At 41.8% G+C, this 21,497-nt stretch overlaps 2 protein-coding genes across 4 annotated transcripts; both read left to right on the top strand.

Annotated features, from left to right (window-relative positions):
• Positions 1-2,889: 2,889 nt before the first annotated feature.
• Positions 2,890-15,504, top strand: LOC306940102 (torsin-1A-like). 3 transcript variants are annotated; one of them, XM_079525082.1, is made up of 5 exons: positions 2,890-3,292; positions 7,097-7,362; positions 7,888-8,063; positions 10,053-10,180; positions 12,249-15,504. In XM_079525082.1, the coding sequence occupies exons 1-5, from the start codon at positions 3,067-3,069 to the stop codon at positions 12,491-12,493; spliced, it is 1,041 nt and encodes a 346-aa protein (XP_079381208.1). In that variant the 5' UTR covers positions 2,890-3,066; the 3' UTR covers positions 12,494-15,504. The 3 variants fall into 3 exon arrangements, with proteins under 3 accessions (XP_079381208.1, XP_079381209.1, XP_079381210.1); XM_079525083.1 differs by lacking the exon at positions 2,890-3,292 and adding an exon at positions 3,899-4,259; XM_079525084.1 differs by lacking the exon at positions 2,890-3,292 and adding an exon at positions 4,955-5,238.
• A 759-nt stretch (positions 15,505-16,263) lies between these two features.
• Positions 16,264-17,232, top strand: LOC306939779 (protein SGT1 homolog; the record flags this gene model as incomplete). Its single annotated transcript, XM_079524471.1, has 1 exon — positions 16,264-17,232. The coding sequence occupies one exon, from the start codon at positions 16,264-16,266 to the stop codon at positions 17,230-17,232; it is 969 nt and encodes a 322-aa protein (XP_079380597.1).
• Positions 17,233-21,497: the final 4,265 nt, after the last annotated feature.

The raw sequence follows: 21,497 nt of genomic DNA, 5'->3' as shown, positions 1-21,497 counted from the left end.
TTGGAGCTTATTCTTCTTTGCCATTGAGATGTTAGAGAACCAGGATGTACAAGCGTAGTCAAAAATGAGAGCTAAAGTCCTCCTTTATCCTCTCTTGTTGAGTGGTGTAAACCACTCCTACAACTGGCTTTGTTAGTTTACGTGTCTGTCTGTCTGTATGTCTGTCTGTTCGTACCAAAAAATGAGCATGGTTGATGCTGATTGGTTGATGCTGATTTCATTACGTCAGACATTACGTCAGACCACAGCTGATCAGGCTATATAATACCTTACACCACTCAGTTCACACGGGTGTGATTTTTATTAAACACGCTGCAACTGGAAACACAACTGGGTTCAAAGTAAACCAGTGGTGGAAAGTAAGTAAGTACGTTTACTTAGGTGCTGTACTTAAGTACAATTTTGAGGTATTTTTTACTTTACTTGAGTGAGTCCATATCAATACTGTATGCAGGTAGCCTATACTTCTCCTCCACTACATCTCAGAGGCACATATATTGTAAATTGTAAAATATTTATTTTTAGATTAATATTATTACACAATACATTAAGCAATTATACCAGATTTTATTATTAATATTTTCTAAAAGGATAACACAAAAAAGCCTAAAAGGGCTTGTTTCCATTAGTCCTATTTATGTTTGGTATATTTTGATAAACTATTTGGAACACTTTTGTAATTTTACTCAAGTGGGCTACAATACAGGACTTTTACTTGTAGCAGCTACGTATTCTACTTTGTAGTATTGCTACTGTTAGGCTACTTAAAAGTAAAACAAAATCTGAATAGGCTACTTCCAAGTTCTTAGACCACTGGTTCAAGCCTGTTCTTGGTTGGACCATCTCCATTCCCCAACACAGCGGCAGCCTGCGTGTGTAACTGTGTATGCTCTGCTAGAGTGAAACAGAGCCTGGCTCGGGACTCGCGAGGCTATGCGTTATGCTAAAACCTGACATGAGAAGAAGCTACAGAGATCAAGTGAAACATAAAATGCAGGGGGAAACATTTGGTTTCCATAAACTCGTCTATCTCAAAATAGAAGTGCTTAATCAGAAGAGATGACATCAAAGTAAAGATGAATGCCAGGGGGTTCATGGATGGGGCAAATATTATTGATACGGAGAGAAACGAGAGCATGACCTCATATTTAAATATAACTATAAACCATTTGACCCTTTCTGTCTAAAATGCATAAACAGGACATGAGTGCAAGAAGGTCATTGTATTGGATTAGAAGTTTCAAAGCAGAGAATTCCCTTTCCCTGCTCCAAATATCCTTTTTAATGTCCACTTCAATGGGCCATACCATTGTCAACATGCCTACTTTGCTGAAAACATCAGTAGGCCTTCAACTGTGTTTATGTAGATTTCTCGACACTCACTCACTCACTCACTCACTCACTCACTCACTCACTCACTCATTCACTCACTCACCTACTCTGTTTCATGCCATATTAAACTGAAACAGCTTGTCAGTAATAAACAATCAATGCAAGGGCAAGGTTTATTTTTTGAAAGCACAATCAAAGATAGAATCAAAACTTGAAAACAAGCCTGAAAATCCATATTTCGGGAGACCACAAGGAAGGTAAACTCACTTTTCCCATAGAAAACCTTTGTACATATTTTATATTTGTTGATGAAATTGTATTTTATTGGTGCTATTTCTATGCGATGTTGATTAATTGAATACAAAGGACTACAATGGAAACAAATCCCCAGGGCCTTTTTTTAAATCTTAAATCATTTTTTTAATCATTTTAGCCCAAATGTCTGACTGTACCTTGTGCTAATAAGTATTCAATCAATCAATTAATCAATCAATCAATCATGTCACTGCATGTCCCCTGATCCTGACAACCATATGTCTCTCTACTGCCCTCAACAGGTGTTTGGACTATACTGCATTTTAATAGAGAAACTCAAAAGGCAAAACAGCTGTTTAGAAATGTTCTATTGAGGTTGCCAACCTATTTCCAAATACTATTACAAGTAAATTCCTGTAATCCTGTTATTACTGTGAAATCATAAGCAACTTTGGGCTTGTTTTTCCTGTAAAGTCGCTTGTTGGTAGCAACTTGCGACTCCTTCAAAACGGCTCTCAAAGGGCACCTACGGGTCTGCCGCAATTCGAAACTGGCCCCCGTAAAATCTGAATCCCCCCCCTTTTTTCCCCTCACTGTATATGTTTCTTTTCCCTTTTTACCTCCATTATGATGAATTCCTGTTCTGTTCTTTGACTATATAGAAGTGTCTATTTGTACGTCTCTAAATGTTTTGATGAATTGAACATGGTGGACCCTGTTGTAAACAAGTGTAATGCTTAATTGGGTCGTCCACTCACAGTTAACAGCCTTTGTATTGAGTTTGTGCTCGAAATGTACTGTAATTCTGCAAACTGTTAATAAATATTTAAATCAATCAATCAATCAAAAGTGTTTGGTCTTGGGCTTGCTTCCAAATGTTTGAATCAATGGCTTTCAAACATCATGTCAAAGAAGTCAGCAGGACCCCAATCATTGAAACATTTTAACAACACACTGTCAATTAACACACATGTTATATGGGGGAGTCCCTGACCTGGCACAACCTCAACGCACGGGCCATACTTTCATCATCAATAAAACATGTGACATCGGTTTATTCTCACTGCGTGTACTGTATTGATATCACTGTGATAAAGCGACGGGCAATAAATTATTAAAGGGCAGTAGGTTGACGTGTGTTCAACTTTGGACGATGGATGGATGGCGTCATCGTGGCTTGCATACAAAACTCGGATAAGGGCGGACACGGAAACGGTGCCTGCATGTGTGTGTGCGTGCAAACCACCGGATACAGTAGGGTGGGCTCTAGACCCGGATCACAACTTTTTTATTTTCCCACAACTAGGGAGGCGTGCCGTGCACTGCAGACAGACTAGTCACAGTGCACAGTTTCACTTCGATCTGCTTCCTGGATCGTTGGCGTTGCTGCTGATTGTGTTTTCGATTTAAACATAACGATTGAAGGTTTTTTTTTTAACGGAGTTTTGAAGAAGACGGTTGGCGACGAATCGTGAAGAAATGCAGCCTCACATATTATTAAAGCAGCAGCCAGCAGCTGCTTCACTGGCGTTAACGCTGCTGTTACTGGCCAACAACATCAACACGACCGCGGCGTTCCTGGAGCCCGTCAGCCTTAGCCTGGGCATCGCCGGGAGCGTGGCAGCCTTCGGCTACCTGGCCAACCACATCTTTCATCTGAATACAGAAGGCTGCAGAGCGGACTGGATCTCTTTTAACAGATCGGGTAAAGTAACGGTTCATGATCATAATATTAACGGCACTTGTAGTTGTTTTAGTTCTCTCGTTTGGTTTGTTGAACACACCCCGTACAGGGTTGCCATGTCCGCTTATGTACAAGCGACATTGGGTGCTTGTTTTTTTGTGTGAAGTTTCTTGTACATTAGCTTGTTTCAAATTCTAATGCTTTAGTCACTAAAGTCACTAAAATTAAAGTTTAGTGTAGGCTACTACTAGTAGTGTAGCTGTAGTTGCCTAATATTTGGGCTTGTTTCCTAATGTTTTAAACCCAGTTCTCAAACAACATTTTCCCCCCAAATTAATAGAATTTGTCCACGGACCCCCATCTGCTTGTATCAGGGAACCCCGTACCAGATTTGTGTTGTTTAAAATCTTTCAAAAAACACATAAAAAATGTTTCACTTTTTTTCCTCCAAGGTTTTTGTTGTTGAAAATAGCAGATCTACAAGATCTGTAGATAGATAATATAACACATCTATCTACAAATAATAAAGTACACAATACAAAATTAATAACAATAATTCATTGGAAATGATTTTCAAAGTGCTAATACAGGCAGTTAGTCGCTTCTTTTGTGCTTCTCTGGCAACACAATAACCCAGGCAGCGTTGATTTCAAAACGGCTTCCTTCCTGGTTCGCTCACCGTTCTGTTCGTTCGTGGTGTTTGTTTTATTTTTTGGACCGAACTGACACGCAGTCAGTGGGGAGTTTTGCAACAGTTTCAGTGAGTTATATCATTGTGAAATGAAGCCTCCACTGGTGGTGGTGTTGTTGTTACTGGTCAACATGACCCTGCATCAGCAGCATGCCGCGGCGGCGTTGGAGCCCATCAGCACCAGCATAGCGCTGGGCATGGCAGCCTACCTCACCAGCTTCTTGGCCATGAACCCCAACATATTCAATTACTTCAGCGAGTGTTGCAAACCCGAGTGGATCTCCATGAACAGATCAGGTAATGTCTGATGACGGTCGGTCAGTCATCATAATATTATATATAACGGTTGGACAAATTCAACACATTTGTTTGGTTGAAAACAACCCCAGGCCAGATCATACAGGTTTAACGGTTATTATTATTAGTAGTAGTAGTATGTATTTTGATTGATTGAATACTTTATTATCAGTTTGTAAATGAGTACAGTTGTACGATTTTACAATTATTGCTAAAAGCATAACACAAAAAGCCATATAGGGGCTTGTTTCCAAATGTGTGGTCCTGAATCTAACTAACTATTGAGTGTGACTGACATGACTGTAGTGTACCAAATGTAACCAAATGGACCCGCAATTTAGGGCTACAAATAATGATAAATGAACACTTAGTACATTTTGGCTCTAATGTTGACGATACGCTGCTGGTTGCGTTCTTGAACGTTACACGCAGATGTTCAAAATCGTGAACACAACTTTATTCGAACGGCATTTTGCACCCGAGGTGGTGTATAATTAATTAATTATTAATAGTGTTGTGTTATGCAGTTACAAGTCGTTGTACTTGTACGACCCACGTGGATGCCATTTCAGTGTTTCCCCTTCCCCCCCAAACATTGAATAATATTTCCAAACATTTTAGTCTTTAATCTAACTGTATTTATGTGAAATGTCGCGTTCTTATGACGTTGAGAGGATGTACCAGGATGTACGCGCTACGCTCTTTCTTGCAGGCAAGGATTTGTTCCCCACCATAACTAACACGGATTAAGCTTTGCATTGTTCTATTTCATTTCAATCGTCGTCGTAATATTTGACCATGAACACAGCAACGTATAAAGTGTTTTTGATCTCCATCTCGATCACGAGTGTGAGTGTAGTGAACGCTATGGAGCCGTTCACAGCGGCAGCGGCTGCACTGACCGCCCTGGCAGGACGCACCATCTTCAGCTATTTACATGAAAGTTGTGATAAAAGATGGATAGCTTTGAATGCAACGGGTGAGGATATGTATGTGTGTGTGTGTGTGTGTGTGTGTGTGTGTGTGTGTGTGTGTGTGTGTGTGTGTGTGTGTGTGTGTGTGTGTGTGTGTGTGTGTGTGTGTGTGTGTGTGTGTGTGTGTGTGTGTGTGTGTGTGTGTGTGGTGGGAGGTGAGAAGGAGTTAAAAGTTAACTAGCAAGAAAGAAACTGACTTCCTCCCAAAGTGTGATTATTTGCCTGTAGGCCCATTTCACTTGACTGTAACACTACACCTGCAAAATCCCAAGTGTTAAATCTGGGACTTATTTTATGTTTTAACTGATCTGTATGTTGGTAAAGTAACTAGTACATCTGTATGGTAGAGCATATGTTTATGCACTAATAAGTAGTATGTCTGCAGTGGATTGGATGTGTTCTCCCCCAGTCTTCCATTGAGAAATGTGGATCATGTTCAATTTGCAACATTAATACCCTCCATTGATCCAAATCCAATTTGCAATCTTTTTTGATTGAAACCTTTATTCCAGGGGAATCCAATTGAGACCAAGGTCTCTTTTTCAATGGCGCCCTGTATACAAACAAAGAACATTTACAGCAATGATTTTACATACTTGATAAACACACGGTACAAAAATATATAATACAAAATCACACATACACCAGAATCAGAATCTTAAAAACACATATTACAAAAAGCAGGTGCATAGGCCTTCTTCTAGTGTGAGGTTAGTTAAAATCTTTTAAAAATAGCTTATGAAACAAGGACATCCAGCTTCAACTTGTCTTGACAGATATTCCATAGATGTGGAGCATGTTTCTGCTTGTAAACAACGTTAAACTCATCAACATTGCAGCTGTAGGGCAAGCTTGAATTATCCTCTTTCAATCTGCAAAGCGTTTGTTTCATAAAAATCCAATGTCTACGGTAATAATCACCTGCACAGAATTTTCTTGTGGGTAGGTTTGATCTCCCATGCAGGATACCTGGGTTCAAATCCTGGATAGGACATTAGACTTAATGATTTAAGCTAACCTGGAGTGTACACAGACAGGGTTACAAATGGATACATGACTGTGCACTTAGATCAGGGTTAGGATCCGTTTAGGATTTTAACGATTCCGGTTCCTTAACGATTCCCTCTTAAAGGTCTGATTGATTCCTTAACGGTTCCCTTTAACGATTCCTAGTATAAGGGGGTTCCAAATGAAACCTTACTGGACTGCAACTCTTGAGAGTGTAGAAATGGAACCAAATGGAACAAAAAACGTTCAGATTTGTGATGGTTCTTTAAATGAAAGTTTGAGAACCACCGGTATAGAGCGTCGCAGTCCCGCCTCCGTCTTTAAATAAATACTTTAAGAAATGTCTATGAGAATAATGCATTGGGTTTCATTTCCTGGTCCAGGGTAGGAGGCGGGACTGCGACACTCTATTGTAATTGTTTTATAGCAGTCATACAGTCCACACCAGCTCTGATTAAAACCGCTTCCGGCACTGGTTCCAAATGTGATGGGACCGATTCCGGTTCCTCAATGTTGGAGCCGATTCCTCCTGTTTCAGATCCCAACCCTAATTTGGATTCTCCTAATTGGGGCCTGCCTGTGGGCAGACCCGCTAACCGAATGGTTGGGCAGAGGGCATACGGCCTACCACGTGTCTGACAGCAAGTCTTCGGTCCGACTCTCAGGCTGGTCGAAGTGGACCATTGTTACTCAAAATATGAAAAGAAAAATGGGGCCTGTGTTTCTTGCCAAAGCATTAGTATCTGATCAGCGAGGCTTGAAATGGCATATCTAATTGGAGGTGTGCACTGCATAAGTGCATATATTACCACACAAACACAATTTTCTAATCATGGTATACTTTGCGTTCATTAGGTCTGGAGGCTGACCTGGAGCGCAAGCTGTTTGGGCAGCATATAGCGACGCGCATCATCGTGAAAGCTGTGTCTGGATTCATGAACAACAACAACCCCAAGAAGCCCCTGGTCCTCTCTCTCCACGGCTGGACTGGGACAGGGAAGAACTTTGTCAGCCAACTCATAGCGGATAACATCTACAAAGAGGGCATGGACAGCAAGTTTGTCCATATCTTCACGGCTGAACTTCACTTCCCACATGCAAATCAAATTGACAGCTACAAGGTAAGCTGACAAATCTCTGCTGTTTGTTATTGTTACTACTCTGGTACAACATTTGTGTTATTCTGGGGGGCGGGGGGGTTTCAGACTTTCTGTGCCAAAGGAATCTCAAGGCACGTCTGTATTCATGGTAGCAATATCCGATTTACAAGCTCGGACGTAAACTTGTAGAAGGGCTATTTCCAATTTTTAAGAATTTGTGCAAATAACAAATTAAAAACGGAATGAATATATACACATCTTCACCTATGACAACATGATCAGGGATGCCAGGATGAACATGATTACATTTTTTAGGATATATAATTTGCGTCTGTATTGCGAAATTTGTGCACTCAAAATGAAAGTACTGATATTGTAAATGGATATATTTTTATATAGTTTATATTGCAATAATAATGTAACGTTTGTCACAGAAAGACACACCTCGGCTTGTCTCACGGCACACCGTTTTGGAACAAAGGTTCTAACTACACAGATACAATTGTTTTTTGTATCATTCTGTATTTGTCTGTTGTTTATCCCCAGTCTCAGTTACAGCAGTGGATCAGAGGCAACGTCACCGACTGTCCGAAGTCCATGTTCATCTTTGATGAGATGGACAAGATGCATCCCGGCCTGATTGACAGCATCAAGCCTTTCCTGGACTACTATGATAAGCTGGATGGAGTCTCGTATCGGAAAGCAATATTTATCTTCCTCAGGTGAAGACAAAACTCAATCAGTTTCGATCAGTGGTGTAGTCCAGGGGTTCTCAACATTTTTGGCAGGGAACCCCCGGAAATGTTTTTTTACCATGTCTCGTTCTTGGAGAGATGGAAATGCAAATTGGAATTATAGTAATAGCTAGCTTTTTATGCCAATTTTGTGTTCTGCAGAAACCTATGCTAACAGGACAATACAATATGTAAATATTACAACAGGCGTTACAACAATGATACCAGCGATTTGTCTACCTGTGTGAGCTAGCCATGTGGGTTTTGCTTAGTTTAACTAAAGGTCCCTTTATTTGTCACATCTAGACCCAAAATGGTCTTCCAATGGTCTTTGAAATGCCTCATTTTGGTATTAACCACATGAACCCTAGCATCCCTATTCTGGCGATGTCATAATAGGTGAACATTCTACAAAAATACCATAACAGATTTGGTGTTGAGGGGAAAACATGGTGGGGACCAAGTATAGACCCTTGTGGGACTGCAGTCAACCAAGTATACACGGTCTAAGTGGTTATGAGAGTGGGAAAGTCTTCCTCAGCTTTAATTCCAGGGTATGGATGTGTTTTCTCATCCTTTCAGTACTAGTACCAATCTTTCAAGTCTGGCCTGGTTCCTATCACCATTTACCAAGACATTGTCTTTGTAATTATGCAAACAATCCAGAAGAAATATAATGTTTCAGAAGTCATTCCACAGTAGGGCTGACCTCGATTAGTCGAATAGTCGACTAATCGATCGGAACGGGTCTCAGTCGACTGACAACCTCTCAGTCGATGTTCACCAAAAAAAAACAAAAAAAACAGTCGGGACGATTTTTTTCTTTTGGGCCGGGTGGAAAACCCCTCCTCCGTTTTAATGGTATGCTCCCAGTCCCCGCACCGCAGCATCGGGGAACACTCTGGCAGCCAGAGTAAAGGCTGGGAGGGACCGAGCCGAGGGAGGCTACTGTACTGTAGCCTACATGTTGTTTATGCTCCGGAGTCCAGACCCATGCAGTTTAATAATATACAGTCACAACAGAATGCACACTGCTGTCTCGTGTCTCATCACAATCCCAATGCGCCACCCGGGAAGTCGGGGGGAAAATAAAAAACAGGCTGCTAGTGTTAGTGTAGGGTCGGGGATTGTTAGCTTAGCGCGTAGCTACTGATTCAACCCACTGATTGAACTTCATCTCCGCCTGTAATCTAGGTTATTTTTTTATTGACAACGTGAACGAACCCCGACACCAGCGCTGCAAAAATAGACAGATCTACAAGCTCTCAACGCGTAGCGAACGGCGCTGCAAAAACAGGCAGGACGCGATGCCTTGAGAGCTTGTGGATCAGCCTCCCCGACGGTGCGGGGAGGCAAGAGTTCTCCGGGGAGGAGGAGAAGTTACCAGGGCAGGCTACATGTTGCTGCGGCTAACAACACTGTCACCAGCCAAGGCAGCCAGTGGTTGTGATGTTAGCTTGGCTTGCAGCTGCTTCGTTCCAACTTCACTTCATCTCCACCTGTAACTTATTTTTTATTTTGTTACCCTGGCTGCGCAGCTGCGCTGCAAAAATAGACAGACGATGGGCGATTGAAAACAATTGGCATATCGCCCAACCTTAATGCAAATGTGTTGTTTTCTTTTTTTGGGGGGGGGGGGGGGGGGGGGGGGGGGGTGCAGGGGGGTGTTCAGTCGACTATCAGTCGACTAACAGCAAATGTATTCATATTCATTTCGACTATACAAATCCTTAGTCGGGGACAGCCCTATTCCACAGTATCCATCATTCCTCCTTTATCCAGTGTGTAACATTGCATTATGTTTATTCTCAGCACATTGAAGTACTACGATAATCTAATTCAGCCCAGAGTAGTCCAATAGCAAAATCGTGACACAAATAATAATCGTGCTCTTATTAATTAGTTACTTGAATGTGTGAGCACTGCAGGTCTTGATACTAAGTTAATGTATTTTTTTAAATATTTTGTTTGCAATAGTAATGCTGGAGGGGAAGGAATCATACAGACAACTCTGGATTTCTGGAGATCAGGACGAGACAGAGAGGAGATTGAACTGAAAGACCTGGAAACGACTCTCTCTCTGGCTGTGTTCAACAATAAGCAAAGTGAGTACACTATGCTTTCATACGTTGCTAAAAGGCCTGTACAATTAGAGGTACATTCTCATTAAAACTGGATTTTATTATCCACTTGAACCCTAGCATCGCTATTCTCTGGGCATGTAATAATTACTTGCGCAAGCAGAGCGCGCAAGTACTAGTTTCGCCCGACGATGCGTATGCACCGTCCCAGCAAATGACGTAATGACTACTGACTACTGAGCTAGCTATATCAGATATACCCTGACGTCATTTGCTGGGACGGTGCATACGCATCAAGAGTAATCACAGTATACCGCTAATCAACTTACAAATTACATATACATAGGAACATTACCTCTAATCTTCCCGACACTAAAACATATCGTCATTACGTCGCCATCAAAAAACAATTACATTCTGGCATTGGCTCCTTTAATCCACATCTTTATTACGTCATCATTGAGAGCTAGTGATCATTGAGAGCTACCTATACGAGTTATACCCTGACGTAATTTGCTGGGACGGTGCATACGCATCAAGAGTAACCACAGTATACCGCTAATCAACTTACAAATTACATATACATAGGAACATTACCTCTAATCTTCCCGACACTAAAACATATCGTCATTACGTCACCATCAAAAAACAATTACATTCTGGCATTGGCTCCTTTAATCCACATCTTTATTACGTCATCATTGAGAGCTAGTGATCATTGAGAGCTACCTATACGAGTTATACCCTGACGTCATTTGCTGGGACGGTGCATACGCATCAAGAGTAACCACAGTATACCGCTAATCAACTTACAAATTACATATACATAGGAACATTACCTCTAATCTTCCCGACACTAAAACATATCGTCATTACGTCGCCATCAAAAAACAATTACATTCTGGCATTGGCTCCTTTAATCCACATCTTTATTACGTCATCATTGAGAGCTAGTGATCATTGAGAGCTACCTATACGAGTTATACCCTGACGTAATTTGCTGGGACGGTGCATACGCATCAAGAGTAACCACAGTATACCGCTAATCAACTTACAAATTACATATACATAGGAACATTACCTCTAATCTTCCCGACACTAAAACATATCGTCATTACGTCACCATCAAAAAACAATTACATTCTGGCATTGGCTCCTTTAATCCACATCTTTATTACGTCATCATTGAGAGCTAGTGATCATTGAGAGCTACCTATACCAGTTATACCTTGGCGGTCGACAGTACTTGCGCGCTCTGCTTGCGCACTAGTAGGCCATTTATGGCCTACTTGTGTGCAACAAGCAAGTAGGCACTCGACAGAGTGCAGTTCTAGTTGACAAACTATTTTTGGCAGAGATAGTTGGTGTAGCGGGAAAAAGGGAGGTAAGGGGACCTGGGCTGGCTGGAGCACCGATGGCCTAGCCCTAGTGGTTAGGCCAGGGGTGGGCAACTTGGCGATGGCCAATATATTTCCACACACTCCAGAGGGCCACAGTGCATATTACGTAGCAAAAATTGTAATGTAATTGTTTTTTAATTGGAAACCTGAAAAGTAACCTTTTTATTGAATTTCAAATGAATTTAGTTATAGTTATGTTAACTTTATGAACTGTTAACATAACTACTTTGGACACAAAAAGACTAACATTTTAATTTCCCTGTCATTTAATACTAGTCATGAAGTAATTAAAGCGGGTTTGGAATTGTAACAGCTGAAATCAATATTATATCAGTATTCTGATATTGACATGTGGACCGCATTAAGTGAAGGTGGGGGCCCCATGTGGCCCCCGGGCCGCCAGTTGCCCACCCCTGGGGTAGGCTCTAATGCAGTATGACGGCGAGTTTTGGCCTGTCACCTATGCTGCGTGTAACTCCCCGTCTCTTCCCTGTTTCCTGTCACTCGTCCACGGTACTATTCAATAAGTCCCCAAAATATATTTAAAAAAAAAAGAAGCAATGGACCAACTTTAGACCCCCTGGGGCACACTGGTTGATGAATTACAGACGGTGGTTAAATAACATATAATTCCTGACAGCTTTTTTCTCAATGTTCCTTTTTGTGTTTTATTTGTCAACCTCATGATGTAGGTGGGCTATGGCATACCAACTTGATAGACAAGAACCTGGTGGACTTCTTCGTACCGTTTCTCCCTCTGGAATACAAACATGTTATCCTCTGTACTAAGGCTGAGATGACTGCCAAGGGACTGATGCCAGACCAAGACGTGGCCGACAAGGTGGCCAGAGACCTTGTCTACTTCCCTAAGTCGGAGAGAGTCTTCTCCGTCAAAGGCTGCAAGACGATAGAGAGCAAGCTAGACTATTATCTATAACTTTCGGCATCTGGCGGATGCTACTCTCGTATTACAGACTATGTTGCACTTTCTTTGAAAGAAAAGGAGGAGATGAAGTCAAACTGACTGAACTCTGAAGAGTCTCTTTAGAGACTTCTCTCTACTCCTCGACGGTGTGGATGACATCCAGGCTTTCTCCGATGTCGGTTCTCCCTTACACTGAATGAGCAAGCTGCTGAAACACTTACGGTGGTAATTGGATAAAAAGTTAATAAGATGTGAAGGCTGTCCTTTGTAACCGATTAAGGTGCTTTCCCTGTGTCCGTTGGTGTACAAAAATGATCTTTAATTGTATAGAACCTTTTTAAAGTTAGAGTTGCTACTTGCTAAACAACCGAATTAAAAAAATTAAGTGGCGGAACGTGAGTTAGATGGTCAAATTGAACAATTTCTGTATTATCTTTATGATAATCTTGAAGACATTTTCCTATTTTTTTTCAGGAACTGCTGCAGTTCAAAAATGGGTTTGGGTGTCCTGCCATTGAGAATATGGGCATGTGACTACTGTGCATTTGTGGTGCACTATTTGTGTATTTTTATGTCTGGAAATGGCTTTTGTAAACTATATTTTTGTCAGATGTTTTTATTGTGCAATATTTCACTTTGACAAAACAAACATTTTTGCATTACTCCCCTCACAAGGTTTCTGAGCAATGTCCTGATATAAATGCTTCAGGCCAGTAGGATTACAGAAGAAAAGTCAGAAGATTCTCAAAGCTTGTGGGATATCATTAATAGATTGTCAAATACTGTACAAGTGCATTCAGGGCAGTTGGTCTATTGGAGACCAAATTAACCCTTTAAGATCTTAGGCCGATTCTACAAATGCCTTCTATATCAGTACCTGTAGTTCTCACACAGAAAATTGCAGATCTACGAGCTCGCTGCGAGCGTCATCGCAGCGAGTTCATCTGTTATGACACGGATGCTTTCCCCGGTTTTAATGGGTTAAAGCAGGTTTATGAAATTAAATTATTAGGACTGTGGAGTTTGCATATGGCAGATTGTGCGAAAAAAACCAATTACCTATTAAATCACATATTGGCCCAATTAAATGAAGTATTCAGTATTGCCTGCTGAAGTCTAATCGTGAGAAAACTGCTTTGACTTTAGGAAACTGATTCACATACATTAGCATGATGCATCCTATTTAGCATTCTTGTTGTATACAAAATTCCTATGTTGCAAATCAAATTGTACAATAGATTTATATCTTAAATTCACTAAGTCATATTGTTTAAAATCTTACTTTTGCAAAACGACCGATGTCAATGGTGGGTCTTTAAGGTCAACTTTGCACCCAAAAGTTTAATGACGTTGAGGACAAAGTCAACATGATGTTGGAATCTGTTTTGCGTATTGATATTTGGACTGTCGTTACAGTCCGACTGTCTCCTCCAGCTGATGTCAATCACCTTGTTAAGTACCAGGGAAGAGGGGTGTGACTGGAGGTTGTTAGTTTGGCTTTTGTTTTGAATTTATTATTTAGTTCTTTATGCATTTAAAAAAAATGTATTGGGTAATTAGTCATTTGTATTGTAGTCCTGGAAGAACTGACATTCTGTATGATTATATCACGTTCAACATATCAAAACACTATGTCCTCAACTTAATTCAAATAGGATCTGTGTATAATATCTGCAAATTTGCCCTTTAAAGGATGCAAATCGGGAGTTTGACTTGACTGTTAACTGACTTAACTCGTGGGGGTCTGTATGCCAGAATGTAAATGTCACCCAAAGTGAAATATTGCTTACATCCACAGGCGTGTTGTCAACAGTCCAGAATGAACACCAGCATTTTAACATTTTATTCTTTAATCGTCTTAATTTGTTTAATGAAACTGTTCCTGAACAAGATATCGGAAGCATTTGCATTACATTGTTTTTGTTGTGCTGAAATGTCTTCCAAAGTGAGTTTTACATTTCTTTGAAACGGGTTTTGGAACAAACTTAAAGGACCACTTCACCACTTTTCAACGTATCTTCATATAATAGGTCCTCACTAATGTTCATGATAAAATACCACAATTTCTTTCTACTCAGTCTGTGTCTCATAGGAGGGCTGTGGGCAGTTCAGAAACCCGTCCACCAGTGACATCATCATTAGGCAGATTCTTTTTAAACAAGATCTTTGTTACAAAAATGTTTTTATTATCGTGAAAACGATGGTTTCCATTTTCGCATTGCAACTTTTCAGGACTAGACAGCCTGCATTAGCCTCTATTAGCTTGGATTCCCCATCGATGATGTCACTAGTGGACGGGTTTCTGAACTGCCCACAGCCCTCCCATGAGACACAGACTGAGTAGGAAAAAAATTGTGCCCTTTTATCATGATTATTAGTTAGAGGACCTATTATATGAAGATGGGTTGAAAAGTGGTGAAGTGGTCCTTTAATTCACATTATGCTACAGTCATTTTTATATCAGTGACAGGATGCGTTCTCAGTTCAAGACGAGACGAATATCGTCGGGTGGAAACCTTTTGTCCAAATCTGTTACTTTTTTATTCAAATGGTGAAAATAGCTCACCTATGAGCTCACGATGTGATTCGTTGAGCATGTAGATCGGCTATTTCCACTACCTTTGTGCGGCACTCTTGTATGATGAAGTAGGACATTCATTTGCGAAAAGCACACAAAAAGAAACATGCAGGTTTCTGCCCTGATGGCAACGATATTATGTTCAGTGTGCCTTGCTGTAGCTACAGTTACTGATCAGTGATCACATACTGCACCACATGATACAAATCTGACTTGCCTATATTTTGTGGGTGACATTACCACTTGATGGTGAGCTGAAGACAGACACCTTTCACAAAAACCTTTAGAAACAATTCATATACTGTGTTTTCTTTGCCATACTATTTTTTTTTCTCTTGGTGGAAGATGAATGTAGAGAAATTATTGTAAAGAAATGCCAAGCCAAGAAAGTAAGTCTTTCACTTGTCACTTACACAAAACCCACAAAATAAATGCTTTGAATCTTCTCAATGACATTGTTTTTGCACAGAAATGTATTTTACTCATCACTTTAGACAAGCAAGACATTGCAAATCTGTGATTATAAAGTTTGATGTGACCCCTAGCCATTAACAATAATTATATTACAAATTCTCGTCACTAATATGCACGGTTTCTCGTCAGGTCTGGGTCCAAATGGACCCTTACGGGTTTGTATATCAGAATTAAATGAACACTCAGGATTTGATATTGTATATTGGGGTCCCAGCACCTAGGCACTGGCAGCGGTGCCCAGAGCATAGAGTATATAGACAGAGTTGTGACATTGAAGGGGCATAAAAAACAGCCCAGTCACGTGGTTCATGTACTCGAGGCCATTAGACTCCAATGCATTCTGTAAACTTCCGGTGTCCCTATTCGCCAATAGAAGTCCATGTAGAAGAGCAGTCATTGGACTGGCCCCATGAAGTGAACAGAGTTGCCGTAACTCTGTCTTACTCGATGGCTCTGGGGGTGCCCACATAAGGACGTGTGTGCAAATCGACATTGCTAGACAAGGGTTAGAGTTGTGTGTGACGTCAGGCCAGAGCCATTGAAAGAGAGAGTTGTGATACGTGATTCATGTAGCTCTCCGTAAGCCCCGACTTGCTCTGGATTCAGCCTCGTTTGAACGGTGGCAGCACTGTGTTGACTGACGGTCCGTTTCTGTGACGCGGTTTTAACGTCTCACTGTGGGTGGTCTCGTCTAGAACAACGGTCTTGTTCCCTGAAACAAAATAGATACATGGCCACCGAACGCAGTTTCCCCGACGCTTTCGTTGACAAGGACCCTCAGAAGGCTCTGGAGGAGCTCGACGAGGCCTTGCAGGGAGACTCCGGCAACGCTGTGTGGTTCTGCCAAAGAGCCTACGCCCACATACTGCTGAAGAACTACAGCTGTGCCGCTGGCGATGCCCAGAAGGCCCTCCAGCTGAACCCTAGCCTTCCTGCTGCCTTCATGCGGAGGGGACTAGCCGAGTACCACCTGACCCGCTACCAGTCGGCACACGCATCCTTTACCCAGGGGCGCCAGCTGGACGCGTCCAACGGATCCTTTGAGGTTTGGACGAAACGATGCGAGGAGATGATGGGGAAGCAGCAGAGCCAGAACAGCGAGGTCAGTGGGACCCCACGTGTGAAATACGACTGGTACCAGACAGAGTCCCAAGTCATTGTAACGTTCATGGTGAGGAATGTACCCAAGGACGGGGTCCGCGTCGACTTCTCGGAGAGAGCGCTGTCCGCTACGGTGCAGCTGCCGTCGGGCGACAGTTACAGCCTCGACCTGCAACTCCTCCACCCGATCACGCCTCGACAGAGCACCTTTAGAATCCTCCCCACGAAAGTGGAGCTCAAGATGAGGAAGACGGAAGTGGCCAGGTGGGGGACGCTGGAAAGAACGGCGGGACGGGAGGAGTCCGCCGGACGCTGCGCTCCCGACCAGTATCCGTCGTCGTCCCACAGCGCCAAGGACTGGGACAGGTTGGTGGGGGACATCCGTGAGGAGGAGAAGCAGGAGACGCTGGAGGGAGACGCAGCGCTCAACAAGCTCTTTCAGCAGATCTACGCGGACGGCTCCGACGAGGTCAAGCGCGCCATGAACAAGTCCTTTACGGAGTCACATGGTACGGTCCTGAGCACCAACTGGAAGGACATAGGCCAGAGAATGGTGGAAGTGAGCCCTCCTGATGACGTTGAGTTCAAGAAGTACTGAGACGACTCTGTTTCCATGTGCCTGCCCCCCAGTCTCTCATACACACAACAGGGGTCTGTTATCGGCATGCTGGTATGCCAGACTTTCAAATATGTAATATTTTCTATAGCAGTGGTCCCCAAAAGGTGTGTCAACGCACTTTGGTCTTTGGCAAATACAAGTGTGCCTTCAGATTTTAACTTGCCCATCTTTGTCTTTGCGGGAAAGAGTTTACAAAATCTGCGTCCTGCAGTAGCCATTGTATGTCAAAGTAGCATATCCTTATATCATCCCTATTTGTTTAAACAATAACAACATAAGTACATCAACAAACCTTAAATTACAACAGAAATGTCAGTGATCAAATTAATATCAAACCTCAGGTTTTGAGGGCCTTCTATATCCAGCTTTTGGTGTCTGTCCACCAACTTTGTCCTACACAAACATTAAATTCTCCATTGACAATCAATGGAGAATTTTACGTCATACTGTCTGAGCAAATAGACATAGTGTCTATTTTACGTCATGATGATGTATGATGATAAGAGCGCCCCTCACTTCACATGGGAGTGATTTTCATTTTTCTTATGGTGTGGCTCTGCAAGAGATCTTTAATAAGGTCTGTGTAAGTGTGCATGTGTGCGACTGTGTGTGTATCTCGCAAAGCACTGGACTGACGTGCAACATTTGTATGCACTCTGCCAGTAGGTACCTCCACTATTCTATTGTCCTTTATTCAACGTAACGTTTAGAAGTCAAAAGCGATGTGATGGTGCTGAGACCGTGAGTCAAAGGTATTAGATGCGACTGACATCAATCAGTTAACTCAGCTTTTATTTTTTTTCACAACAGCATATCCACAACACTGTCAATATTTCATCACCTTCTCCTTTTTCCTTTTTTAGTGTGTCCTTTTTAATGTCTAGATCCCTTTAGTCACTAAAGGGATCTAGACAGCGGCGCTGGCATTACATTTAAGACAAATGCACGTGGAATGGGAAAGGGGAGAAATGAAATAGGTAGTTTTTTTTGTATTTCATTTGTAATCTGACATTTTTGCGCAACACTCTTGAAAACAAAGTATTGCATTGACCCTTTTTTATGTCAGTCAAACAATCAAGTAAACTTAATTCAAAAATTGTTTTTAGATTTAAATTAAATATTCTTTAGGGGCATGTCATGTGATCTACCTGCACAGCCATTGTGATCTACTGGTAGATCGCGATCCACCTTTTGGGCACCCCTGCTTTAGTGGCATCACACAAGGGTCCATGAGTCCATCTACAGAACCTTGGGTCCAACAGACAGACACTGCCAACTGTCCAGTCTACCTTCATGACCAGAAGCAACCTCAGAACAGAAGAAGTCCTCTTCCATGTGAACCTGTCATTCAGGGGATATATTAATAAAATCTGGGAATAAATCCCTTACCAATACATTTCTTCACCAATGTGTTTGTAAAGATGTCTAGTGACACATCTCACAGGATTGAAATTCAGTTTCTCAAGGAGAATTTGTGACAGCTGCTCAAAGTTGGGGTACCATTAACAACATATGTAGGCAATTTGGCAGAATGTACAAAATGTAATTCTGCTTTAAGTAGCATGTGATGGCCTGACGGGTCAAACTATAGGGGTTTTCATTATTCTGAATCCATTGCAAGCATTTGTTTTGCACGGAAAACACTCCTTGGGCAAAAAAAAAGCCTCACATTTGGAAAATGTAATTGTATTAGATGTATTCAAACTTTGCAATACGCTGTTTATAGGAAGAAAGTAATTGGCTCACACAACAACATCTTTTCTGTGTGGAATGGAGGATTAATAGTACAATAATTGTTCAACAACATACGATAAAGGCCTTTTCACACTCCAGTTTTAGGTGATAAGGTGACCACCGAAAACTATACAATGCCGTCACTCTGCGCCTGCACTGTGGACTGCGGTGATAAGACACTCGCTCACCGTTCACCCAAACACATCTCTATGTTTTTACTAAACACCGTTTCGGTGGTCACCTTATCACCTAAAGCTGGAGTATGAATAGGCCTTGATTATGGCTACAGTCATATAGAAATAACTATATGAAGACTTGTTATAGTCTATCATGTGGATGACATACATCCACATATAGCGGCACACATGAATGGAGTGAGGTGTGACTTCCTTAACCTGGGCTTGGTATAGGCCTACTGTAGTTGTGCATAGCCAGACGATCAGCCAACTGAGATGTGTGGCAAATTAATAAATAAATATATGTCTGCTGCTAACATTTAAACCCAATGTAGAGTGTTAATGGACTCTGTGTCTGTATCGTTAACAGCTGTAAACCTGCTTCAACTACTGAAGGTCACCCACCTCTGCCTGTGTGTCCTGCATGTCCATGCGCACATGAACACACGTGCGCATGCGCAAACATACTCACAGAACTCCTGTGACTGTGTGTGTGAGAGAGAGTGTGTGTGTGTGTGTGTGTGTGTGTGTGTGTGTGTGTGTGTGTGAGTAGGTGGGTGGGGTGAGTGTGCACGTGTGGGTGAGCATCTTTCCACACAGGAAATGGACCCTTCAGCCAATCAGAAGCAGAGGGGTTTCTTTGTCAAACAACATAGCTGTCACTCCATCAGTTTCATCAGTCAGGTTGTCATCATGAGATTTACATCAACAACCTGTATAATATCATGTGAGTACTTTATTTTTTATTTATCTTATTTCAGTTGACACTATACCATAAAACTTTTATTTAGATGAGCATCAGAGAACTTTTGCTCTTTTCACTAACACTCTGCTATGCTCTCAAAGACAAAAGTCCACATTTTGTTACCAAACAAGGTTATTAAAATGCTGGAGAGTCGGTTTAGTGTTTTATTTAATTTGTGGTAAAGGTGTGGAGGTCTACCTATATAATTGAAGGTACGCGTGTAAAGTAGTTTGACTTTACAGTACATTCTATGTAGAGAGAGTGCTTTTATTACAGAGCTCATCTAAGACCGTCCAGACTACTAAACAGGCAAGGGACAGACATCACTATTAAGGACTCAGACATACAGAGATGATGCAGAACCAAATCCACTTAGTTCATAGTTGTACACCACACACACCTACTGTACAGCAGAGGTTTTCAACTGGTGGTCCGTGGACCACTGGTGGTCCGTGAAAGTATATTGCATGTGGTCCCTGACCATAGTTGGTGCACTAAATGACCTGGTGATGTATGATGATGACACATCAATGTTGTCAGTTACTGGGAAGTCGGATATCAATAACTTCTGCAGAAAAAGGGAATTAGAATGTCAATGGAAAGTGCAGGCCTACAGCAAACGTGCCCATATAATCATGCAATCGCATGTGTCTGCTGTATGAGTTTATGGAAGGTTAAGAGCACAGAACTAGAAAAAGTGCCCTTCTGGGCACAGGTCTCCACCAGGAGGATAGGACTGTGTGTGATGTTTGGCAAAATGTTTAGGAGTAATATAAACATGTTTTTTTGTTTGTTTGTTTTTTGCAACAATTTTCTTCATTTTGTTGAGGAAATGCAAAGCCAGATCACTCATAGCATCTCTGAGGATAGAATTCTGGATGAGCAGGACATGTGCAGCATTTTGAACGAAACAGGCCACTCCTGAAAACTTTGGAAGGCAATGTTAGCCAATCAGTGTAGAATCTGAGAAATCCAACAGACTCGTCTTGATCACATGACTACAGAGATCGTGTGTACCGATTTGCGTGAGATTTGGATGAAATCTGTGCGACTAACATAAGCAATGTGTTTAGCAGAGATCGGCCTCATGGTGGCACTATAACTGGCAGATGTGGAGGGATGCAGGGAAAATGTTTTTCCATGGCCTCTAGGGAGTGCGCATACATAAGTATACAGATTGATGCAGTTATAGCTAAAAACAGGAATTGGCCTGTTATAGCGCCACCATGAGGCTGATTTGGAAAATAATGAGTGGCATGTCGTCCTCGGCCTAGTGGAAATGTGCGTGTATAATTTCACGGAAATTGCACACTGTTTTTGTGATTTGTGGCATTTTGTTCGAAACGGACCATTCATGTGAGCTTTGGAAGCCAATATTAGCCAATCAGGATGGAAGATGGGAAATGGTGCAAATCCGTGTTGATCACATGACTATGTAGATAGTGTATACCGAATTGTGTGATGTATGGATAAAATGTGTACGGGTAATCTACAGAAATGTGTTTTGCCTAAATCGGCCTCATGGTGGCGCTATAACAGGCCGTTGAGGAATATGTGGGGCAGAGGTTCATCGTTGGCATCCATGGAGT

The sequence above is a fragment of the Electrona antarctica genome (genome assembly GCF_951216825.1).
Source record: "Electrona antarctica genome assembly, chromosome: 16".
Classification (NCBI taxonomy): Eukaryota; Metazoa; Chordata; class Actinopteri; order Myctophiformes; family Myctophidae; genus Electrona; species Electrona antarctica.
Note: the sequence above shows the minus strand (reverse complement) of the source record. Positions and strands in the feature narration are given on the sequence as shown.

Coding starts and splice junctions, on each gene's coding strand:
- LOC306940102 (XM_079525082.1), top strand. CDS start 3,067: ATGCAGCCTCACATATTATTAAAGCAGCAGCCAGCAGCTGCTTCACTG. Junction 7,363..7,887: donor ATCAAATTGACAGCTACAAG/GTAAGCTGACAA, acceptor GTTTATCCCCAG/TCTCAGTTACAGCAGTGGAT. Junction 10,181..12,248: donor TGTGTTCAACAATAAGCAAA/GTGAGTACACTA, acceptor CTCATGATGTAG/GTGGGCTATGGCATACCAAC.